At 40.5% G+C, this 23,402-nt stretch overlaps 1 protein-coding gene across 1 annotated transcript in view; it reads right to left on the reverse strand.

Annotated features, from left to right (window-relative positions):
- Positions 1-639: 639 nt before the first annotated feature.
- Positions 640-23,402, reverse strand: part of LOC124795170 (dnaJ homolog subfamily C member 17) — a 45,063-nt gene continuing 22,300 nt past the window's right edge. Inside the window, exons 4-7 of the mRNA XM_047259065.1 lie at positions 22,494-22,712; positions 22,268-22,348; positions 19,087-19,299; positions 640-1,239 (exon numbers count right to left, since the gene is read on the reverse strand). Coding sequence (XP_047115021.1) covers positions 1,114-1,239; positions 19,087-19,299; positions 22,268-22,348; positions 22,494-22,712 — 639 coding nt within the window. The 3' untranslated portion in view covers positions 640-1,113. The remainder of the gene's footprint in view (positions 1,240-19,086; positions 19,300-22,267; positions 22,349-22,493; positions 22,713-23,402) is intronic.

The raw sequence follows: 23,402 nt of genomic DNA on the forward strand, positions 1-23,402 counted from the left end.
AGGGTTACTTGTAAAAGCTCTTCTACTACATACATATACTTCTTTTTTAACGTCAATGAAGACTGTTTCTTTCTGTTGTAATTATATTGCAATAAATTGAGAAAAGTAATGATAGGATTAATTTTTTTCCTTATAAATTATAGAGATTAAATAAGAATTTTGGAATTGCGTATTTTCTTCAAGGTTTAACATGTTATTGACAATGAGTTTATTCTTAATGGAGAATTATCCCATTTTGTCACAGATGAGGAAGGAAATTAGCCACTGAAATTTTTGGGGGACTATTTCAGCATTTATCTGAAGAGATTTAAGGAAACAGTGGGCAAAATAACACAGAATGGTCTCATAAGAACTTGAGTTAACTCTCCAAAAATGTAGATTCAGAGTCTTAACCACTGCACCACTTTGCTCAGCAGCTACATACTGGATGTAAAATATATATATGATGGTAGAAACCTATACAAATTTCTTGAATATGTGACAGCATATTGTGCTTTAATAATTTTTGTTTGAAATGTGGTGTTTCAGTAATTTGTTTTAATGAAAAATTAGTTGGAACTGATCAAAGTCTGAAAACTGTAAAAAAATAAGCAAACGAAATACAAACCAAGTATTATTTATTCAGCATTAAATATTGAAATATAGAGTCACATCTGTACAAATTACAAAATATATACACTAGCTAAGATAGATAAAATAGTTATACCCACTAAATGACAAAATTAAGGCATTGTCCACAATGATATGCTAAATGAGAATTCTCAGCTTTTAAGAGCAAATGTTCTTTCACCAGAAGATACACATAAGATAAAGGGTAAAAATAATGTATGAGTGGTAAAAAGGTTGGTATTTAACACCCGTGGTGAGAGAGACAAGACGAAAAATTGTCTGTTTTCCGTTTTTTCCTCTTCCAGTTTCCAAAGAAGGAATCATTGGTGCAGAACATCAGATATTTACTTCCTATGTTTTGGCACTGTTATAACTACTGTCAATTTATATACTTAGTGAGTATTAACTTTTTATCTAATTACAGTTTTTCCACTCTGATCCATAAAACATACAGTAGTACATATTTTATGGAATTCTGAGGTAAACTTCACGCACGACATTCTATCATACATCCTCATTATCCAGTTCTTCTTTTTGCATTTTCTCAGCAAGTTTCTTTCTTTCTTCGGCTTGTTTCATTTTGCGGAGCACCAAGCTTTCAAAGTCTGAGCCAGTGACTTTCATGTGGCTCTGAAAGAAGATGTGTTAAATTATGTAAATGATCAAGTATAAGAGACTGGAACAAAGACAGCAAATCCATCATCAAACTGCCAAATTGAAACAGTAACAAATTGTAAACAGAAATATTTTACACTAAAAAACTGGATGCCACTAAAAAACTGGATGCGATTCTGTTATAAATTTCAATACTTACAGCAGTTTACCACAAAGATTACAAATAACATAGTACAAGCACTGTTAATATTTAATGGTAATAATTGGAGTATACATATTTTTATTTTTCGAAGCTATTTTGAGAATGTGGTAAAAGACAAACAGTTTGAACAAGTACCAGAAATAATAATATCCAACACACAAATAAGCCGACAGCATAATATTCAACAAGCTGGTCACATTTGGTTTGTGTTCTGGATTGGGAAGTAAGAATGTGTGCTTCCTTCCCTGCCCTTTAAAAGCATATTAAATGAGCATATTCAGAGACAGACAGAGAATATAATATGGTCCTTACTACCCTTAGAAGTCTACCACCAGATGAATGAGCTGCTGTAACATCTGTTTAAGTATGAAGTCTTTGTTCTTCTGCAAGACTGTTAGAAACTGATCTTAAAGCGCGCGCACGCACACACACACACACACACACACACACACACACACACACACACACACACACACACACACACACAGAGAGAGAGAGAGAGAGAGAGAGAGAGAGAGAGAGAGAGAGAGAGAGAGAGAGACAGAGCGAGCGAGCGAGCGATACAGCAGGTCATCTATGCATAGAAAGGAGGAATGCAAAAGAGGTGAAATATGGGAAGAATCTAGTGGGTTATTGTTGCGAGTGATTGATGATAGTCAGATGCGATGGTGCACAAGAGCTGATGTGCCACTACTGAAGCTACACATTTAATGCTGAGCAATTTATCCAGCAATTAATTTGTCTGCCCTCTGCCATTAAATGACAATTTGGTTGTCATCCATATGAGAGGATGAAGCTTTAATAGTTAAGTCACTGAAGATCTGGCAGTAATTCTGAAATCTCATCAAACTCTCTATAGTCTACATGCTAAGTACAGATTTCAGATTTGTGTCATTCACGTTTTAAGAGAGGAGCTTGCATCCCACATCTCAAAGTTAGAGAAATTACTGTGGTTTGAGAGCACGAGTATTGAGTTTCTTACACATTTTATAGTGATGTTTGCATTTTGCATCTACAAATTAGAGAAATTATGTGGTATGAGAGCAAGATAATTGATTTTCTTATGCATTTTTATACTGATGTCAGCAGCATTACCCTGTACCAAAAATTATTAGACCAGTTTATTAAAATCTTGTTAAAAAAAAAGGATCTGGACAAGCTTGGCACTGCATGAAAAAGAGAGCTCAATATAATCGAGTTTTCTCTCAAAAGATTTCCATCGTCTATGTCTTCAGATTGCAGCTCGTCTCCTTCCTATTTTCCAGGCACTGTCCTTTGGTATGACTGAGACTACAGTTTCTTGGATACATGAAGACATCACCATTTTGCTGGCTATCCAGTCAGTGCAGGAGACTCCTTGTTGATATTTTGTAATTAATATAATGACTAAGTAAATGACCAGTGTAAAACTAAAAGTCTGAAGGGTAATGAAGTGTGATTTTTTTCTCTTATCTCAAAATGTCCTTGTTGCTCAGGAAGGAAGTCTATTTGAGAGGAAAAAGTAATGGAATTCAAAATGGTGCTAAACAAGCTTTATCATGCAATGACTGAAATAAATCAACGAAGAAATAGGAGAGGGATTGATTGGGGAACAACTCCTGAACTTGGATGAATAGCCAAATAAAAATGTAGGTGTATGAGGATCCCGAGAGCTGGAGGAAAAGATAAAGTAGGATAAACTTTGCTAAAAGAAAGATGATGACAGAACGAGAAGGTGAGAGAAGTGTCCAGTATTTGGTTATAATGTAGGTGACCCTATATCTTGTTTTGTTTTATTTTAGGGCACAAAAACGATTAGGGTCATATGCACCCATGCCAGACCTGTAGAACACGAAGACAAAGACAGGAGTTAAAAATGACTACATGTTAATCCCAAACGATGGAAGAGAAGACAGCTAAAAACAGGGATGTGGAACAAGGTCCATAAAATACGAAAACCGAAAAATGTCGGTGCCAATGACGAATGTACACCTGACACCTCGGTCAGTCAGAGTGCCATCAGAGTACATAAAGGTACTATCGTGAAGTTCCATGCGAAGGTTGTGAAACTGAAGGCAACAGAGCGGAGTGGGAGTAGTGTCCTTAGAAAGTGAATGAAGGCCAAGGTGAACATGGGCCACTGCATGAAACCAAGGTGGTGAAGGGCTCACATCCACTGGGAAATTAAGATTGTGGAGCAAGAGCTGAAAGCGAACTCCAGGAGGTAAAGAGAAGAGGGACACGCCCCATAGTGGTGATTTAGGAAGGCATAGGATGGGTGGTCATGCATGGCAGACAAACGGCATGCATATCTGCTGAGGAGAAAGTCATGGCAGTAGTTTGGCAGCTTCACATACAAGCTCTCAACCGGGCTAGTGTAAAAGGTGCCAGTGGCCAAACAAATGCCACGATGGTGGATGTACTAAGATGGCGTAAGAGGGACGGATGTGCAGATGCGTAAATGAAACACCCATAGTCTAGTTTGGAGCAGACAAGGGACCAGTACAAACGGAGGAGGGTAGTAAAATCTACTCCCCAGGAAGTACCACTGAGGACACACAGGACATTGAGGAACCACATACAGCAGGCTACCCGGTAAGACATGTGGGAAGACCAAGAAAGTTTCCTATCGAACATGAGTCCCAGGAATTTCATAGTTTCAATGAACAGAAGAGTAACAGGCCCAAGATGATGGAAGAAAGCAGTTGCGCCGCCAGAAATTCATACAAATGGTTTTGTCAGTGGAAAAACAAAAGCCACTGTTGATGCTCCATGAGTGGGCAAGACATTGCTGAAGATGCTGCTCAATGAGACAAGTCCATGGAGAACTATAAATGGGAAAATCGTCAATGAAAAGAGAGCTGAAGATACCCAACAGGAGACATGTCATGATAGGGTTCACGGTGATAGCAAAAGAGGTTGATGCTCAGGATGGAACCCTAAGGGACACCATTTTCCTGTATAAAGGTGTCCGACAAGGCAGAACCCACATGTACCTTGAAAACTCAATCTTTTAAAAATTCCTGAAGGAATGGGGCAGGCGGCCACAGATGCCCCACATGTAGAGAGAATGGAGGATATCAGTCCTCCAGCAGGTGTCATATGCTTTCTCCAAATCAAAACACGGCCACAGCCTGGGATTTCCACAGAAAACCACTCAGGACATGGGTGGATAAAGTGACGAGATGGTCAACTGCAGAACGGCACAGTCAAATCCACACTGTGTAGTGGTTAGTCAATTGCGTGACTTGAGCTACAATAGCAGGTGGGCATGAATCATAAGATCCATCACCTTGCAAAAACACAGGTGGTGAGAGAAGTGGAAGGTGTTTGTTCTTACTGTGCTTAGGTATGTGTATGACATTGGCTTCATGTCAGCGTCTGGGAAATGTGACCTCTGCCTCAATGTGCTTATATGTATGAAGCAGAAAGTGTTTGCCTGCAAGAGAAAGGTGTTGCAACATCTGAATGTGAACATCGTCTGGCCTGGGGCGGAGAATCAGGATGAAGTGAGAGAATGATTTAGCTAGCATGATTTAGATATCTCATAGTAAAGGTGGCATTGCAGCACTCTTGATTCTGAGAAGAGGAGGGCTTCACCTGAGCCTCCTCCGCTCACTTCTAATGAAGGGAGGCAGGGTGATAGTGGGAGGAGCTCGAAATGTCCACAAAATTGCAGCCCAAGGTGTTGGAGATAGCAATAGGGTCCATTATGACATTGTCTGCTACTGTCAGGCTGGAAATTGGGGAATAGATATTAGTCCCAGGGACCTGCCAGAGTTTGGCCCACATGCCGGAAGAGGGAGTGGAACTGTTAAAAGACCTTGTGAATTAAATCCAGATGGCTTCTTTTGCCATACCGAAAACATGATGACACTGTGCACACAGCTGTTTATAATGAATGCAGTTTGCCATCATAGGATGACGATTAAAAACACGGGAGAGCATGTCTCTGCATGTGAATTGCCTCATGGCATGCCTCAGTCCACCTAGGGACTGGGACATGGCACAGTACAGAGGGAGTGTGAGGAATGGAACATTTTGTGGCAGTAAACATAGTGTTTATAAGATACTCCATCTGGTCATCACAACTGGGAAAATGTTGTTTGTCGAAGGTCATCAGGGAGGAGTAAGGACTCCAGTCAGCCTTAGTAAGCTGCCATTTGGGTGTGCACGTAGATGGTGTAGGAGCCAGCAAATGGATAGCACCTGGGAAATTGTCGATCGAGTATGTGTCGCAGAGAACAGGCCACCCAAGATGAGGGGCAAGCTGGGCAGTGCGGGATAGGTCCAAATAGGAATAGGTGTGCGAGGAGTCTGAAAGGAATGTGGGTGCTACTGTGTTAAGGTAGAGAAGGTTAAGATGATTGAGAAGGTCAGCCAAGAGGGCATTGCTTGGACACGTTCTGGGAGAACCTCAATGGGGATGGTGCACATTAAAATCACCAAGCAGCAGAAATGGGTCAGGTGGCTGCCCAATAAGCTGAAGAAAGTCTGCCATGGTGACATCGAATGACAGATGGATGTAAACGGTACAATGGGAAAAGTTCAGGTGAGGAAGGAAAAGGCGAAGTGCAATAGCTTGAAGGTGGGTAGTCAGGGAAGTGGGTTGACTATGAATGTCATCCTGTATGAGCAGCATGACTTCCCAATGAGATGGAATACCATTCTCAAGAGGAAGATCAGAACAGACTGGGAAGAAATGCAAGAGCTCAAAGAGATTGTGAGGACACAATTTTGTTTCCTGGAGGCAGAGAACAAGCAGATGTTGGGATTCTAAGAGCAGCCATAAAGCCTCTTTGTTTGATCGAAGGCCATGAACATTCCATTGAAGGACAGTCATAACAAGGAAAGGGGAGGAGGGAAAAAATGAAGGGGGATCACCTCAGCAACTGCCGCATGCCAGCCTTCAAAGACTGTCTGCTGCAGGGTGCAGAGACTTGAGGATCCTGCTCCATGAGATCTACAGAGGCATTGGCACTCTCCCTCTGTCAATCTGTGGAGTCCAGGGCAGAAAAATGGTTGCCGGTGTGCACTGGTAACACGGAGGTTGGTGGGCGAAGGTATCGTGTGGTGACACCCTAAAAGAGGACCTCTGTGTTGGCGAAGTAGAAGACCGTTTGCCTTTGTATGACTTCTTGGAGCCTTTCTGGTTGGCATAGGAAGTCTCAGATGTTTGTTGGGTGAATGGATGGAGGAAGTCTTCACAGGAGTATTCTTTCTGTCCTTCCCAGCCTGCCAGTTGTGTAGCTGGTGACTTCGCCCTGGGAGGTGGATGTTTGCTGGGTTTGGTGCACGGCTGGACAGGAAGACAGCGATGCTACTATGACACTGGGCAATTTCACAACCTCAGTGCTGAATTTGAGGTTACATGTCTGCATGGCCATGTCCTTCATAGAGCAAAGTGTCACAAGAACAGTACTGTAAGTGCCAGACAGTAGAACGCAAGGTTTCCGAGTAGCTAATAACTTGGGAGTGATCGGGTAAGACACTTTTTCCTTTTTCTTTACTCCTGGACAGCCTGCTCATCAACATACATGGGACAATCTTGAGAGGAGGCAGCATGGTCGCCATTGCAGTTGATAAAGTACGGAGGAGGAGGCGGACAATCGCCCTTGTGCACATCCCTACCATAAGTTACACATTTGGCCACATGTCGAGAAGACATTTGAGTGTGGTTGAAACGATGACACTAGTAGCAGTAGATAGGGTTCAAAATGTACAGTTGGACTGTGATAACTTCATAGTCTGCTTTGATCTTGGACGGAAGCACTCCTCTATCAAAGGTGAGAAAAGTGTGTGGGCACTAAGGATGCAACTACCGTTTTCTTCACTGGATGGGCGGCAAAGACACCCTGAAGAGAGAGGTACATTTGGATTTCTGCTTTGGTCGGATCAATGAGCAACATAGTGTAAATAACACCATGGGAAGAATTCAGAATTCTATGGGCCTCAACACGAACAGGACAGCTATGGAGGAACGAAGCTGCAAGCAGTTGTGCTTGAGAATCAGAAGTAGTCTACAAAAGTACAGTTTCATTGCGCAAATGAGAGCAGGATTTCACAGGGCCAACAATTGCATCAACACTTTCCTGAATCAGAAACAGATTTACCGTTGCAAAGGACAGACCAACTTCAGTATGAAATCATGAGGAACAGTGGTGCAACCGGGAGGGTCTTTGAATAGGGAGTTTCATTCCTTTTACGTCTGGTGAATGAGGACTGCAAAGACGATCTACATCTACATACATACTCCACAATCCACCATACGGTGCTTGGTGGAAGGTACCTCGTACCACAACTAGCATCTTCTCTCCCTGTTCCACTCCCAAACAGAACAAGGGAAAAATGACTGCCTATATGCCTCTGTACGAGCCCTAATCTCTCTTAACTCATCTTTGTGGTCTTTCCGCGAAATGTAAGTTGGCGGCAGTAAAGTTACACTGCAGTCAGCCTCAAATGCTGGTTCTCTAAATTTCCTCAGTAGCGATTCACGAAAAGAACGCCTCCTTTCCTCCAGAGACTCCCACCCGAGTTCCTGAAGCATTTCCGTAACACTTGCATGATGATCAAACCTACCAGTAACATATTTAGCAGCCCACCTCTGAACAGCTTCTATGTCCTCCCTCAATCTGACCTGATAGGGATCCCAAATGCTCAAGCAGTACTCAAGAATAGGTCGTACTAGTGCTTTATAAGCGGTCTCCTTTACAGATGAACCACATCTTCGCAAAATTCTACCAATGAACCGAAGACAACTAGCCGCCTTCCCCCATTACATGCTCGTCCCACTTCATATCGCTCTGCAATGTAACGCCCAAATATTTAATCGACGTGACTGTGTCAAGCGCTACACTACTAATGGAGTATTCAAACATTACAGGATTCTTTTTCCTATTCATCTGCATTAATTAACATTTATCTATATTTAGAGTTAGCTGCCATTCTTTATACCAATCACAAATCCTGTCCAAGTCATCTTGTATCCTCCTACAGTCACTCAACGACGACACCTTCCCATGCACCACAGCATCATCAGCAAACAGCCGCACATTGCTATTCATCCTATCCAAAAGATCATTTATGTACATAGAAAACAACAGCGGACCTACCACACTTCCCTGGGGCATTGCAGATGATACTATCACCTCCGATGAACACTCACCATCGAGGACAATGTACTGGGTTCTACTACTTAAGAAGTCTTCCAGCCACTCACTGGCTCACTGCAAGAAAATCCCCCATTTCTGCCAGCATATCCAATGGTGCACTCCTTTCAACTGGCGCGGGGAGTGGGGGTGGGGGTGGGGGTGGGGGTGGGGGTGTCATGCGTCAGAGGGGGGGGGGGGGGGGCACCCGCCTTAGGTGATTGTTCACACCTCCCGAAAATCTGACAGAGGGTCCAACTGGCAATTTGGGGAGATAGCAGCTCAGGCAATCACCCCTCTGTGGGCCTGGCCTGTACCAGGGGGTACTTGTGAACCATACTTGTCGACCTAGGGTTGGGAATTATGCGTTACCCTGTCACCTGTTACATGCCAGGTGTGTGGGCTGGCCTTCAGGAGTACCCAGGGAGGTAGAAGAAAAAGAGGAGCCTCGAACGCTGAAGTGGAGGAAGGATAGGAGAAGGTGAATGAAGAAAGGAAAAAAGAAACTAAAAACAGTGGTGAGACAGTTCTTACATCAGCTATGGAAAATGCGGAACACTCCCAAAAACACCCCAGACAATGTTTAGCACATCAAGCTCCACAGGGCTGTCGGCACCTACAGTGGACCAGTACACCTGATGCCAGGCCAGGCAAAGGCATTAGGCTTTGTTGTAGTCACCTGTGACCACAACAGACTCACATGCCTCAAATCCTGTGGCTGGTGATAGCTGCAGCAGAGCCTAAAGCCATGTGCCTGCCCTGGCCGTGAAACATCCATCACTAAGCATGAGGTAGTCAAAGTGTTAAATGGACAAGTGCTTGTTTTCAAAATGGAAAGTACATTATCAGACTTTCAATGGAAGTATATGTAGGTGAAACAAAAATTACTAAGTTTGTTTATTGACTCAGCTATAACATGATGTGAGAAGCCACTCCCATAGAAGATCTTACATATGGTAAGAAATACAACTGATATTTATCTAGCAGTTTTTTAAATGCACTAGATTTTAGCCCATGGTTTCACCTGCATTCGTGTATGTCACATATATTTCACACATGTATGTATGAATCTCTGCTGTTTTACACCATACAACTCCAGAGGGGATTTTTCTGTGGTTTTCAGCCATGTGGCATGATTTTTGGTCCTGACACACTGACAAAAACAGTGGGCCACTGGAGTGCTTATTCTTGCAACCTGGTTGACACACTGAACAGCACACATAAGAGACAAACAAAACTTCATATTTTTCTAGTAAAAAAAAAAAAGGACATATTACTCCCCTTTTCATCCTTATTCCCATCCCTGGAGGTGCCTTAACCCCACACTACTTTTACACGAAAAGAAATAGTTTTATCAAAATAATCTCTACATTTACCTCCCCTTTCTATTTCTCTTTCACCTTTTCCACCTGCTTCATCACACACTGTCCCTCTTCTACCTACCCACACACCATACTTCATCCACTTGCCTCCTCACACCCTCTTCCTTTCTCCTATTGTTCACTGCCCCTTTCCATCTTCCACCTGACTCCTACACCTACCTCCCCCCCCCCTCTCTCTTTCTCTCTCTCTCTCTGTCCATCTCCTCCCCCACCAATCTCTGTCTGTCTCCTCTTCCCTTCCTCTCTGTATATCTCCTGCTCCCCCCCCCCCCCCCCTCTATCCATCTCCTCCTCCTCCCCCTTCTCCATCCAATTCCTATCAGCCCTTTTTCACCCAGATCCAAATGCGAGGTAGGTGTTTGTTACCCTCACAGTGCTTCTTTCCAGACCATAGGTGATATATGTACTAAGTTTGACTGAAATCGATCCAGTGGTTTAGGAGGGGACAGGGTACATACATACATGCACTGTTATAATATACTAGCCTTTCACCTAAGGCTTCGCCTACTTATTATGTATGTCACATACATGTGTGTGTCTCAAGCCTGCTGTTTTACACATCATGACTTCAGAGATGATGCTAAATTTATCTGTGGTATTCAGCCGTGTGGTATGATCTTTGTTCCTGAGACATGTTGACAAAACTATTCCTTCCTCACAACCTACCTCTATATACCCGCTCCCACTTCCACCTGTATCCTCATTCACTCTCCATTTTCCACTTCACACTCTTACCCACTTGCCTAATCACACCCTCTTCATTTTCTGTTTGCCCAACTCCCTTCTGTTTCTTCCACTGGACTACTACAGTTCCCCCATTCTCCTTCTATCGATCTCCTCTTCCCCTCTCTCTGTTCATTTCCTCCTCCCTTCTCTACTTAGTCACGCCTGCCCACACGTCTGCCATCTGGAATGCATTCTATTACCACCCACACAAAAATGTCAATCCTGCAGGACAGTTAGATGTCAGGTGTTACCAGCCCTTTTCACCCCTACCCCAACGGTAGCTAGGTGATTTGTACCCTGGCAGCACTTCTTTCCACACAACAAGTGGAACTTGTACCAAGTTCTGTTGAAATTGATTCAGTGGTTTAGAAGGAGATGTGGCGCATGCGTACACACACACAAACACACACACACACACACACACACACACACACACACACACACACACACACACACACACACACACCAATTTTTATGTACAGTGTGTAAACTTTTAGATGGCAGACCTCTCCCTAGTCATGAATTCATAGAAGTCGGTAAACGTCGGGAGGCTTCGGTAGGCATGCAGTTTCGACTGCTGCCAACATTATGTAGCTGACTGTGTTGTACAAGGTAGCCATTATCGTCTGCTTCGTTATTGTTTTACGCTGTACTGTTCTGCGTGTTTTTATTGTGCAGTTATGCTAAACATTATCAAAATGAGTGAAGGGGCAGTTGCTGGCCCATCTCGGGAGTCGCCAACAACCCCTATTCGGTAGGCCTACGGTTAGAAGGAAACCAGTACTACGTAGCGATGCTCGCAAAATTATATTGAGTGTGACCGAATGCTGCGAAAGGGAGCAGAAAAAATTGCTTCACCACATTTACAAATCTTCTACATACACAGGACAAAGCATGCGTAGCATTGGAAGATTCAAACAGTTTTCCAAGAATTATCCTGGCGTATCACCACAAACGCCTGGCAAGAAAAGGTGAGTTTCCATTTCAGATATTTTGTTTGCGATCACTTTGAAGGAGCCCCCTATTTCGTCCGAATTACCTTATATTTCATTTTTCCTTGCTACTGTATTACTTTGTATGGAAACACCACTGGTTACTGTATTATTTCGAAACACATTAATATTACAGTACATTTCCAAATTCAAAAAAATACATGCAGTGCAGAAGGCATTTTCTTATAAATCTTTCTCTCTCTTTTAACTTAGGAAAAGAAGTGGAGAAATCGAAGTAATGATCGATGATTTCAACCAGCGTGTCATTCGCGACACGATAGCGGAATTTTATTCAGTGCGGAAGACTGTTCCGAGCCTGTGAACACTGCTTCCAGTTTTGCACGACAAAATAGGCTGGAAGTGGAGTATTGTCTCGCTGAGAAAAGTACTTTTGTCTATGGGATTCATATGGTGTAATGTGGAAAACAAGAGTAATGTGTTGTTAGAACGTCCAGACATTGTGCACTGGCGATCTTGTTTCATTGTTGACATGAAGAACTTCAGGGAAGCAGGCAGAGAAATATTTTATCTCGATGAATCGTGGATCGATAATAATTTAACGTTTAATAAATGTTGGCAGAGGAAGGGTGTCGGTTCACTACATGGGGAGCAGATAGTAGACATACATACATACATACATACATACATACATACATTCATATATATATATTAATGTACATGACGATTTCAGTTTCGTTTACGAACAACATTTAAAGCGAGTTTTACTTCCAAGCCTTTCGTCTGCTTTCGTGTAAGCATGACGCGCAATTTGTAGTGCCAGCACTGCAACTGGTAGGCGTGCCTTGTCCCCTCCCCAGCGGCTCCTCTCCCCACGCCAGCCAATGCTTGCTTCCTCCTCTCCCCGCTCCCCCCTCACAACTCTGCCATCTTTCAGTTAACACACTGTATGTAGTACTAGTATACACTGTAGCTTCAACATTTTTGTTGCTACACCCTAGGATGTTCCTACAGATAGTTTTTGTTTTACATTCAAACAGTGCTGCCTGTAAGTCAACACAGAGTCAATAGTAACCCCAAGATAGTTAGGCTGGAAACTGTGTTCCAGCTGCACTCTTTTCCAAATTACTCTTAAGTTTCCCAAGGGCCTGTCTGTTCATCAAATGGAATGTGCACATTTGAGTTTCCCTGGGACTTGGTTTTAAATGGTTCTTAAGGTAGTATTTATGTAATTCCTCCAAAGCAGTGTTAAGATTTGGTACCACCTGTTTGAAGGTCTCATTCTAGTAAGAGAGGGTGAGATCAGCACCATAGATGGAACTTTGTGTGTTATTAGGCAACGGTTGATCATGGTTTAACTAAGAGAAGATAAAACACTATCCCATGTAACCCATACTTTTGGATCCTTATTTGACTATGGTGATGTTGAAATTATACAAAAAAGACCCTTACATTTTGAAGGAGATCTTGAATCAGTAATGTAAGATGGTAATCATTAGTTGTTCTATACATTTTGGCAGGCCTTTCTTGTCTCAAAGCCACTTTCTTGTCTCAAAGCCGCTTTCAATACACCTGAATACAGTAACCAGGTTCAAATGCATGTAATGCGCTTCATTTATTCAGAGATGAATAGGCCTGCACAGGATACAGATGTCATTTTAAGCTGAGAATAAGAATGATGATGAATTTTATTTCAAGAGTCTTCTGGACTGGAGAGGACAGAAACATGCAACCAGAAAAAGGTGCTGATTGTATCAATAAAAATATGAATGTCATACTGTTGTTTGGGGTCTTGCTGAACTGTGCCCAAAGGCTTGCTGACAACCACTGTAGAACTAGTCCTCCTTTTATGACCATAGTCTAAGACTTATGATACGTAACTACGAATTTATTCTAATCAGTTGAACATTACCTGTTGTTCATTAATGAACAAGAGTTAAAGGTCATTCTTGTAGTAAGAAATTTATCAAATCAATGAGTTATTAAAACCCAGAAAGGCTACTGAGTTCAGTTTAGTGCTAATATTCTCTTTTGTGATATATAAATTACAAATTTGTCACCATAACCATTTTAGATTGAGAAATAAAGGATGTAGTTGATACACAAAAAGTTAAAACTGTTTTGTTTTTGAACAGGTAACTTCAAAGTTGGCCTCATGGCTCAGCATCTACCATATTATATGGACTTCCCAGAATCCACGAACACTAGTGTCTCTGGGACCAAATAGTAAGATATATACTTATACAATTACACCAGTTTATCAGAAGTCAGAAAATTCAGTTTCCTTCTTGAGACATATTTTGTATGAGGTGCATCATAATTTTTGTCTATTTGCCATGCTGCAAAACACCTTAACAGCTCCAATCTATTAATCAGTTTTGTACCTGCAAGTGTCCAGCTATCGTCATACATTTCAAACTGAGCCTTCTTAGGATTTTTGTCGACAAGTCTGCATGGCCTCTGACACAGTCAACTTAACAAACTCTTACACTTATGTTCTGTGTTCTCCAAGGAGAATGGGTATTCCATACATCAAATTTGAAAGGCTTTGCAAATATGCAAAGAAGAATGTTTGATAAGCCCTAGGAAAAGTAGTAAGACAATGAAGTGTTAGAGTCAAAGGTACTTTTTTTACTGATGGGAAGTGTTTCATACCAGCTAAGATCTTTGAGAAACAGTATGTTTAACTGATACTTCTGTCTCTTGATGAACATTTCAACACTTGTAGGGCAGTGAGGGATGCTCGACTATATAAAGAACAATTAATGAAATTCTGTGCCTGCGTGTTAGTCTTATTTAATACACGCATACTATCACTTCACAATTTTCTGGTAGCAGAGGAATCACGGGAAACTGAATGACTTTGTGCTGGTACAGATTGTTTCCACCTGTTGCGCAACCTTAGCTAGCACATCGTACAGCACACCGTAGCAATTATAGCAGTATGGAAGTATTATGAATGCAATGCTGATTTCAGTGTGGTACACAGCCAGAGATGAGGAGGTGGGATTTGTTAACCCCAGTCTCCCATAGCAGCCCACATACTCAGCAATGCTATTGTTACTCCATTCCAGATTGTCCAAATTTAGAGCCTGGCCCATTTCCCCTTTCTGACATTCAATGATCAAAGGTGATTTAGAATTACTGCTGGTAGAAAAAGCACTCAATGAAAATTACTGGTTTTGCTCAGATAACACTTACAGTTCTTTCTCTTATAAGGGCTGGTGAGCTCAAAATGCATTTAATAACAATGTAATGCCTTCCATGCATTTGAAACAACAATCTGTCAAACACCTATTCTATAAAAGATTGCAAGTGTGTTGAAACTATTCTTTGTTTTTATTTGCAGCTGCTATTTTCTTAGCAACTGTAAATCATAGTTCAGAAATGTTACTTGTTTTATCTTTGTTGCACACTCTAACAAAGAAACATCACCAACTTCACCTCAGCTTTTAAGGAGAAAAAAGCATACTAGCAAGATAACAGGCCCAGTAATTAATTCCACATGAAAATTTGGTCTATAATCCTGAAAGCATACAGTTCTGAGTGTGAAGAACTGTACACTTCAGTGTGTAAGAGGTTTGTGTTCATAATGGCAGTGAACCAGCATACAATAGTATGACACTTGCAGGAGCAGTATGGAATGACAGTCAAAATGCAATGTTTAAACATCAAAGAATGAGAACTCCTGAAAGTAATGACTGATAAGCATTATTATATGCAGCTCTTCGACTAACTACTGTAAAGGCAAAGGAAGGTGTATGGGGCTTTCCTTGTGCTATTATTTATACCTTTCAGGATCATCAAGAGGGACTTTCAATTATTAAAACACAGTAGAAGACACTGCAGTTTTTGTACTGCTGATGCCACCATGTGGAATAAGATACTATCGACTGCTCTATATATTCAGCTGCAGTGTTCAAGCATTCTGTCTGAAGGTTTAACAACTCAACATGACATCTGCGCATCAATTGCCCAGCATTACAACACGCAATCTCTTCTCTACAGGCTGTGTGTAGCAATTCACAAATTCAGTGTAAATTAATGTGTATGTCATTAAAGTGGCAGCATACCACTATTTAACTATTAAGGCTGCTGTATGTTGTACTGTCCATCATGTCATCCAGTATCTGGAATCTCTTCCTTCCTCACTCCCTTTTCCCTTCTACATCATCTTCTAAAACTGTTTTTATCAGTCTGTCATTCTTTCTTAATATATGCCTAATCCAATTTCTTTTTCTTCTCTTTATTACATCTAGTAACTGTCTTTTCTCTCCCACTCTTCTCAGTACCTCTTCATTTTTTACTCTGTCCATCCAACTTATTCTTTCCATCCTCTGCCATGTCCAGATCTCAAAAGCCTCCAGCCTCTCTGTCTTCCTTCCTCATAGTCCATGTTTCAGCACCATATAGGACACCACTCCAACCAGACATTTTTAGAGTCTCTTCCTGAGTTCTTTGTCCAGATCGCAACAGAAAATTCTCCTTTTCTTATAAAACGCCTCTTTTGCCATTGCTATCCTTGTTTTAATTTCTGTGGTACACTTCCAGTCGGTGTCTATCCTGCTTCCAAGATACTTAAAATGTTGCACCTGTTCTAGTATTTCTCTACTCAGCATAATTTGTATTTCCTTATTTCCTCCTAGTGCCAACACTTTTGTTTTATTTGTATTAATTTTCATTCCATATTTTTTTCTGTTAGTTTCAATGGTGTCCACCAAATCCTGTAATTCTTTTTCCCCTGTGGCTAGAAGGACCACGTCATCAGCAAACCTCAAACATCCTACTCTTCTTCCTACAATTTCTACGCCTTTGCCACATCTAATGAGGATTGGTCAATCATATTTTCCAAGTAGAGGTTGAAAAGAGTAGGTGATAGCATCCTTGTCTTACTCCTTTTCCTAGACCGATCCAGTTTGTACTTTCTCCTCTCACTTTAATTGAAACTTTTTGATTAAGATATAATGAGTTTACAAGTCTTTTGGTTTTCCAGTCCACTCTCTTTTCCCTCATTATAGTCGCCAGCTTGTCCCAAACCACATTGTTAAACGCCTTTTCTAGATCGATCAAGCACATATCTAGGTCTCTTCCTTTTTCAATAAACCTTTCTCCCAAGATTCGTAGGAGCCCTATTGCATCTCTGGTGCCCGTATTCCGTCTAAAGCCGAACCGCTCCTCGCCAAGATTCTCCTCCATTACTTTTTCAAGTCTTTTATTAATTATTCTTAACATAACTTTGGCTGCATGTGAAATGAGGCTGATTGTCCTGTGCTTGCTGCATTTCCTGGTTTCTTCTTTTTTCGGTAATGGAATCATTACTGTTGTCAGAAAGTCCTCAGACCATTCACCACTGTCATATTTTATTACATAATTTCAGTATTTCTCTTATTCCATCTTGGTTCAAGCATTTTAATATTTCTCCTAGTATCGTATCTGTACCTACCGCTTTGCCATTTTTCATTGCAGCTATGGCAGACTTTACTTCTTCCATTATGATGGTTGGTCCTTTCTCGTCATCACTTACGCTGTTGTGTGATTCAAGTTCCAGAGTTTCTGGTTTGCTATTTGTATCATATAGCTCTTTTAGATATTCTTCCCATCTCTGGAGGACACTGTCACGATCTTTGTACACTACCTCTTCGTTTTTACTCAAAATTTCCATAGTAGCACTTCCTGCTCTGTTTTGTTCCTATGTCATAGTCTTTACTCTGTTGTATAATATCTTCCCTTCCTGTCCAGTTCTTCAATTTCATCACATTCCTCTTTTAGCCATTTTTTCCTAGCCTGCTCTGTTTCTCTTCGCAGTTCATTATTTAACCTTCGGTATATCTTTCTTGCATCTTCAGTGCCCTTGTTCTTCAATTTTCTTCTCTCCTCCATCTTGGAAATCATTTCTTGTGTGACCCACGGTTTTTTTGACCTTTTCCCATTTACAGATCCTATATTTTGCTGTCCTGCTTTAATGATTCCTTCTTTCAGCATATTCCAGTACTCGTTGGCATTATTAGGTGTTTAGAAACTCCCGAGAAAGCATTTCTGTAATTTGTTCTTTGTTGGATCTTATCTTCTCTAGATCCCACTTCTTCACCATGGTCGCCTTCTTCAGTTTTTTCATTCTTATTTCTATTTCTGCCAGAAGTAAGTTGTGATCACTATTAATATCTGCACCTTCTTGATTCCATTCCTGTATCTTTCTTCTACCAGTATAAAATCGATTTGGTTTCTGTATTTATCCCCTGGTGATTTCCAAGTGTAGAGCCTCCTCTTGTGGTTCTTGAACCATGTGTTTGCCGCTATCAGCTGCCTTTCCCTGCAGAAGTCATTTAGCCATTCACCTCTATCATTTCTCTTTCCAAGACCATGACTGCCTGCTATGTTTTCCTCTTTCCCTTTTCCCACAATGGAGTTCCAGTCTCCCATTACTATTTTGCAGCATTTTTTATTTTTGTCCATTATTCTCTCTATTACATTGTATGTTGTTTCCTCTACAATTTGGTCATCATGTTCTGAAGTTGGCATATACACCTGGACAATGAGTAAATCTTTTTGTGCTCCTTTTGGCCTTACACCAATAGCCCGGTCATTTGCATAGTCTTCATATTCCACACATTTAGCCAACTCCTTTGTCATAATCATTCCTACTCCATTCATTCCTTTTACTTCTCCTCCTGAGTAACTCCTATGAGGTCCATATGTTTCTTTTCCCTCTCTCTTTTAAGATTTTCTAGTTTTCCTGCCTGTAGCAGCATTCTAACATTCCAGGTACCAATCCTCGTTTTGATTTTTTGCCTCCTTTCAAGTTGTCCCCCCCCCCCCCCCCCCCCCGGAGATCCGAATGGTGGACTATTTTACCTCCGGGCACTGATTTAACATAAGAGGAAGCCATTTTTGTACATAAAATGGAGACTGCATTATGCAGGGAAGATAATCTGCAGTGGTATTCCGTTGCCTTCCGCAGTTCTGGAGGCCGCCCCTAACATGGGATACAGACGACTTTTGCAGCTGCCTTCTCCGGGTCAGATGCTGCATGAGAAGTATAGGTTGGAAAATGAAAGACCCCTAGCCCTCAAAACCTAATAGCGTCAGGGTCAGAAAAGAACAAGAACTGGTCGAGGGTGGCCAGACAGGAAAGATAAAAGTGTGGAGCCTGGCATAAGTAAGTGGAAGCAATGCCAGGACTCAGCTCGAGGCCCCGTGGTCGCCAGCCTCATAATCACTAGGTGTGACGCCCTGAGCAGAGTCTTCCTATATTTTGAGGAAATGGAAACTGAGCTGGAAACTAGCCTTCCTATATTCCAGCTCAATTTCCATTTCCTCAAACTACATACATTAACAACAAAAGTGGTACAGCATATATAATTTTATGAGCTAATTAATGTTCAATTTTTAATTTTTTTTTCTTCAAATTAGTAGCATGGTGTTCCATGGATTTTACTACTGAAATATTTTACATAAAAAACATGTAATGTAATTACCATTGGACTTGGTGAGGAGCGAGCATAAGAACCAGAAGACATAGCACCTCCAGTGTTCATTGAAGGAAACAGTCCATGTCTCTCACTGCTTTCTGTTGAAGAAAATTGCGAAGATGGTACTGTAGTGACATCCTCTTCATTATGTGGCTGCGTAAGCCACTCTACAATTAGAGGGTTTGAAGTAAGGCCCTTTTCATATTTCTGCGCCATGATCTAAAAAGAGAATTTTGTTGTTGCATTTTAAAACACATAATGTGAAAAATCAAGGAAATAAAACATAGACATAATTATGAACATGAAATGGGGATAATTACAACCGAACACTACTATAGATTACCTGTCGTAAATATTGTGCTGATGAAGACAATGTGAAATAAAATCTCTGGAAAAATACATTGTACCAACTTATCCACCAAAGATGTCAATTTTAGAAATGATGGCTTTACTCAATCATTAGTAAGGAATTTGCTATCATTAAACAGCATAATCCTCCTAATGAATATGTTTCTAGAAGTTTTCTCTGGGGATTGAATATTCCATTATCTTACAGGCATGCATCCAGTGTATTATTAATTCCTGTGCTGATATTTATGGTTCATAACCTTAAAGCCATTCTCAGGCTGCTTGTTATGATTTTTAAATCACTTGACACGATACTATGAAGTAAATGCACATGCATCAGAGAGAACATTGTTGGTAACAAAAGTGTCCATCTGGATACGATTAAAACAAAGGAAACACAGATGAACATTGCGATGACTCTGTGCTTGCACTGTTTTGATCTTAGACGGATAAAGATTCATCTATGACTTGATGTTCTTGTTACCAATAGTGTTATCCCTGATGCATCCAAGTTTACTCCACAATACTGTGTAAAGTGATTTAAAAACCTTGGAAGTGACTCACCATGAGAATGTCTGTAAGGCTGTCAGCTAAACTGTTGGAATAAGAAATAATAATATCCCAGTTACATGCCCAAAAGATGATGGAGCACTGCCTCATAATATTTGTATCAATTGTCTTTTAACAGTAACCTGCATCTTTTGAAGGAAAAGTGGGAGAGGTCTAGGCAAACTAACCAGCATATACGTTCAATAAATTTGGGGGTCGGGAATCTTGATGATCACCTATTTCCTTGGATATTACACAATACTATCCTTGGATATTACACAATACTAGCTGATGAAATATGTTGCACAGAAGTATTCCTGCCATTAAAAAGAAATTCTCCTCTTTATTTGTGTGAATCTGTGATGTCCCTCTGAAATTTCTGAAATGGTTCAAATGGCTCTGAGCACTATGGGACTTAACTGCTGTGGTCATCAGGCCCCTAGAACTTAGAACTACTTAAACCTAACTAACCTAAGGACATCACACACATCCATGCCCGAGGCAGGATTCGAACCTGCGACCATAGGGGTCGCGCGGTTCCAGACTGTAGCGCCTAGAACTGCTCGGCCACTCCGGCCGGCGAAATTTCTCAACAATCACAATTCCATGCAAGAGAAAATAAATCAGTCGACAGAAGAAGCCACTCCACACAAAAACGGACATTCAATCTCGCCCACTTCAGTAACCAGGATTGGAATATTTTCCCGGTTTTGTCACTACCAGTGAGTGCTTGAACTCATTACCCAGAAAAACGTGGATTATAGCTATGACGGAGAAAGATGTCCCTTCTTATTGATCCAATTCAAAGACGTGTTGCCCCGTTGTGTACTTTCTCTCCACAGTGAGTTGAACTGTTCACAAACTACTATCTCAGACCAATTGAAAGAACTTGCAAACAAGTCGCTGAACATCCCTCGAGAGAATCCCAGTCAATCATGCCATACGAATTTACTTTGCTTTTGTCAGAACGTAGCTTTCAAATCATTCCAGCACATACAGGCAAAGTTAATTTAATGTAATGTATGTGCACCTTTCAGCACGTATGGGAATATACTGATCATTAACAGCAACATTACCCATGGTTATCCTAAAATATTCCAGTGTAGGATACTATATTAACTAGAACTTCTTAAACTGACCACAGGTAGGCTAGGATAAACAACATATCACTTTTCGAAGTCAAGCCATCTCTGCAGTCTTTTCAATTCTGTGTATACTCACTAGTGCAACGCCCTTAATAATTGCTGCCTTCTAACTATTTTGACTGTTTCCACTCATGACTGTCAAGTGCACTAGACAATAACTAACAGTGAACAGCCAGCATTGTCTTCTCTAATATGTACAATGGGGCATCACTGCCCCAAACTACTATTTCATGAAGCTTCATAATGTGTTCATCATTCGTTATTTTACTTTTTCGTTTACATGGGTTCATGTGTTCAAATCATCTTTGATCTGCACCAATTCCTATTTATTTCTTTAATTGACCACATCCACTTTATTCAGTGTGATGCTTGTTCTCGTCAATGACAAATGCCGTGAGACGAAATAAACAATTAGAATATCACAATCAAACACAGTAATCAACTATAAAGACAGATAAATGGGTTCTACTCACCAATTTTGAATAATCAGATCCTCTGTATTCCCGTCCTTTGTATTTGCACACCTACGACAATCACATTATCTTTCAACGCAACTGGTGTGCTATGCCTCCACTTTCATTGACTTCTTTGGTTGTTCTGTATCACAGAAGCTGTTCTGACTGTTGACAATACAGATCTCTTCAACAGTTCTGTCAACTCATTTACTTCAATTTCATTGCTTTCTTTTCTACATGAAACATGACATCACTTGGATTCTGCATTGACTCATCCTTTTAATCATTGTTTCTCATTTTATTTACCATTCACAAGTCTCAATGGAACAACTTTCGGTTTTCCAAAACAGCAAAATAAGAAATAATCACAACTGTTGCCCAATCCACTGCTGATGTATTTCACTAACGAAACAATGCAACAGTCAACAATACTGCAAAAATGAGCACACTTGTCACTGCTGCCTGTATCTTTCCAAATAAGACAGTTAGAAAAATGGTACAATGTCAACAATAATTTAGGATTTCCTCCTTTTTCCAAAATAAAAATAATAACAACAATAATAAAAAAAGTGACATATAGAAAAAAAGTGAAGGATAAGTCAACAGAGAACCCTGAAACCCATTTATCTATCCTTAACATCGACATTTTCATTTTGCAATATCATATGTTTCAATTACTACAATACTTACTGCAGCATCTTTACTCTCAAACTCAACAAGTGCTCGACCTTTCTTCTTTGGAGATAATATCAGTGCTACCACATTTCCATACTGCAATACAAAACAATACATAAAGTAAAGTTAAAATAGATCGTGCAAATGTTGCCTTCATTTATTTAAATAAATGTAATATTACGATTTATACTGTCATTGTAATTGCACTGTATAAGAATGATAGACACTAACATAATCTCACCTTTGACAACAATTTGTGTAACATGTCATATGAATATCCTCCATTATTCACATCAGACTTATTTACATTCCACCTAATCCGAAGACGATATTGATTATTTGCTTCTTGTTCTCTCCTGTTTGCTCTCTGCTCTCTTTCTTCTTCTATTATTTTCTGAACATATCTTATTTCTTCTTCCACTGCTTTTGATCCCTCTTTTCTTAACCTATCAATCTCAGCCTACAAACAAATAATTAACATTAAAGATTAGAGAAGTATTGTAATTCAGCTGCTGCATTACACTACCAACAGCGACAAACAAAAGATCAATTTCACAAGAACAGATATCATCAAGAACAATTTCCCCTCTCCAATTATGTGCACAAAGAAACTGGTACACCTGCCTAATATTGTTGCTGACTGCAGTGCTGTATTCTACCTGTTTACATATCTCTGTATTTGAATACACTTGCCTATACCAGTTTCTTTGGTGCTTTAGTGTAGAATGCAAACGTTAGCTTGAGAATCTTTTAAGTTACAACAAAGTTATCTATTAAGGCATGGAACATCATATAATTATATCATAAAGACTTCTCTTATGGTGAGGAAAAAAGCTCTTTCAAATGCTGATAAAACCAAATACAGGTTCTGTACCAATATCTGATACAAGTGTGAAAAATGAAATGTTTTGGGCAGCACTGAGTAAAAATGTTCAATATTATCACAGTAAAAATTCTCCAATCCTACTCCGAAATGGCAATTACTCACATGACTGGTACTGCTTAAGGTCTGATATTCCAATAGTTATGTGTGTAAACCCATAGCATGTGTTCCATTAATAACATGGCAGTTCAGTGTCCCAAGACAGTGGGTGGAGGAACATCACTAAAGATGAACACATAATTATGTTTTGTTGTCGAGCAAATAATG

This window comes from Schistocerca piceifrons, chromosome 4, assembly GCF_021461385.2.
Source record: "Schistocerca piceifrons isolate TAMUIC-IGC-003096 chromosome 4, iqSchPice1.1, whole genome shotgun sequence".
Lineage (NCBI taxonomy): Eukaryota > Metazoa > Arthropoda > Insecta > Orthoptera > Acrididae > Schistocerca > Schistocerca piceifrons.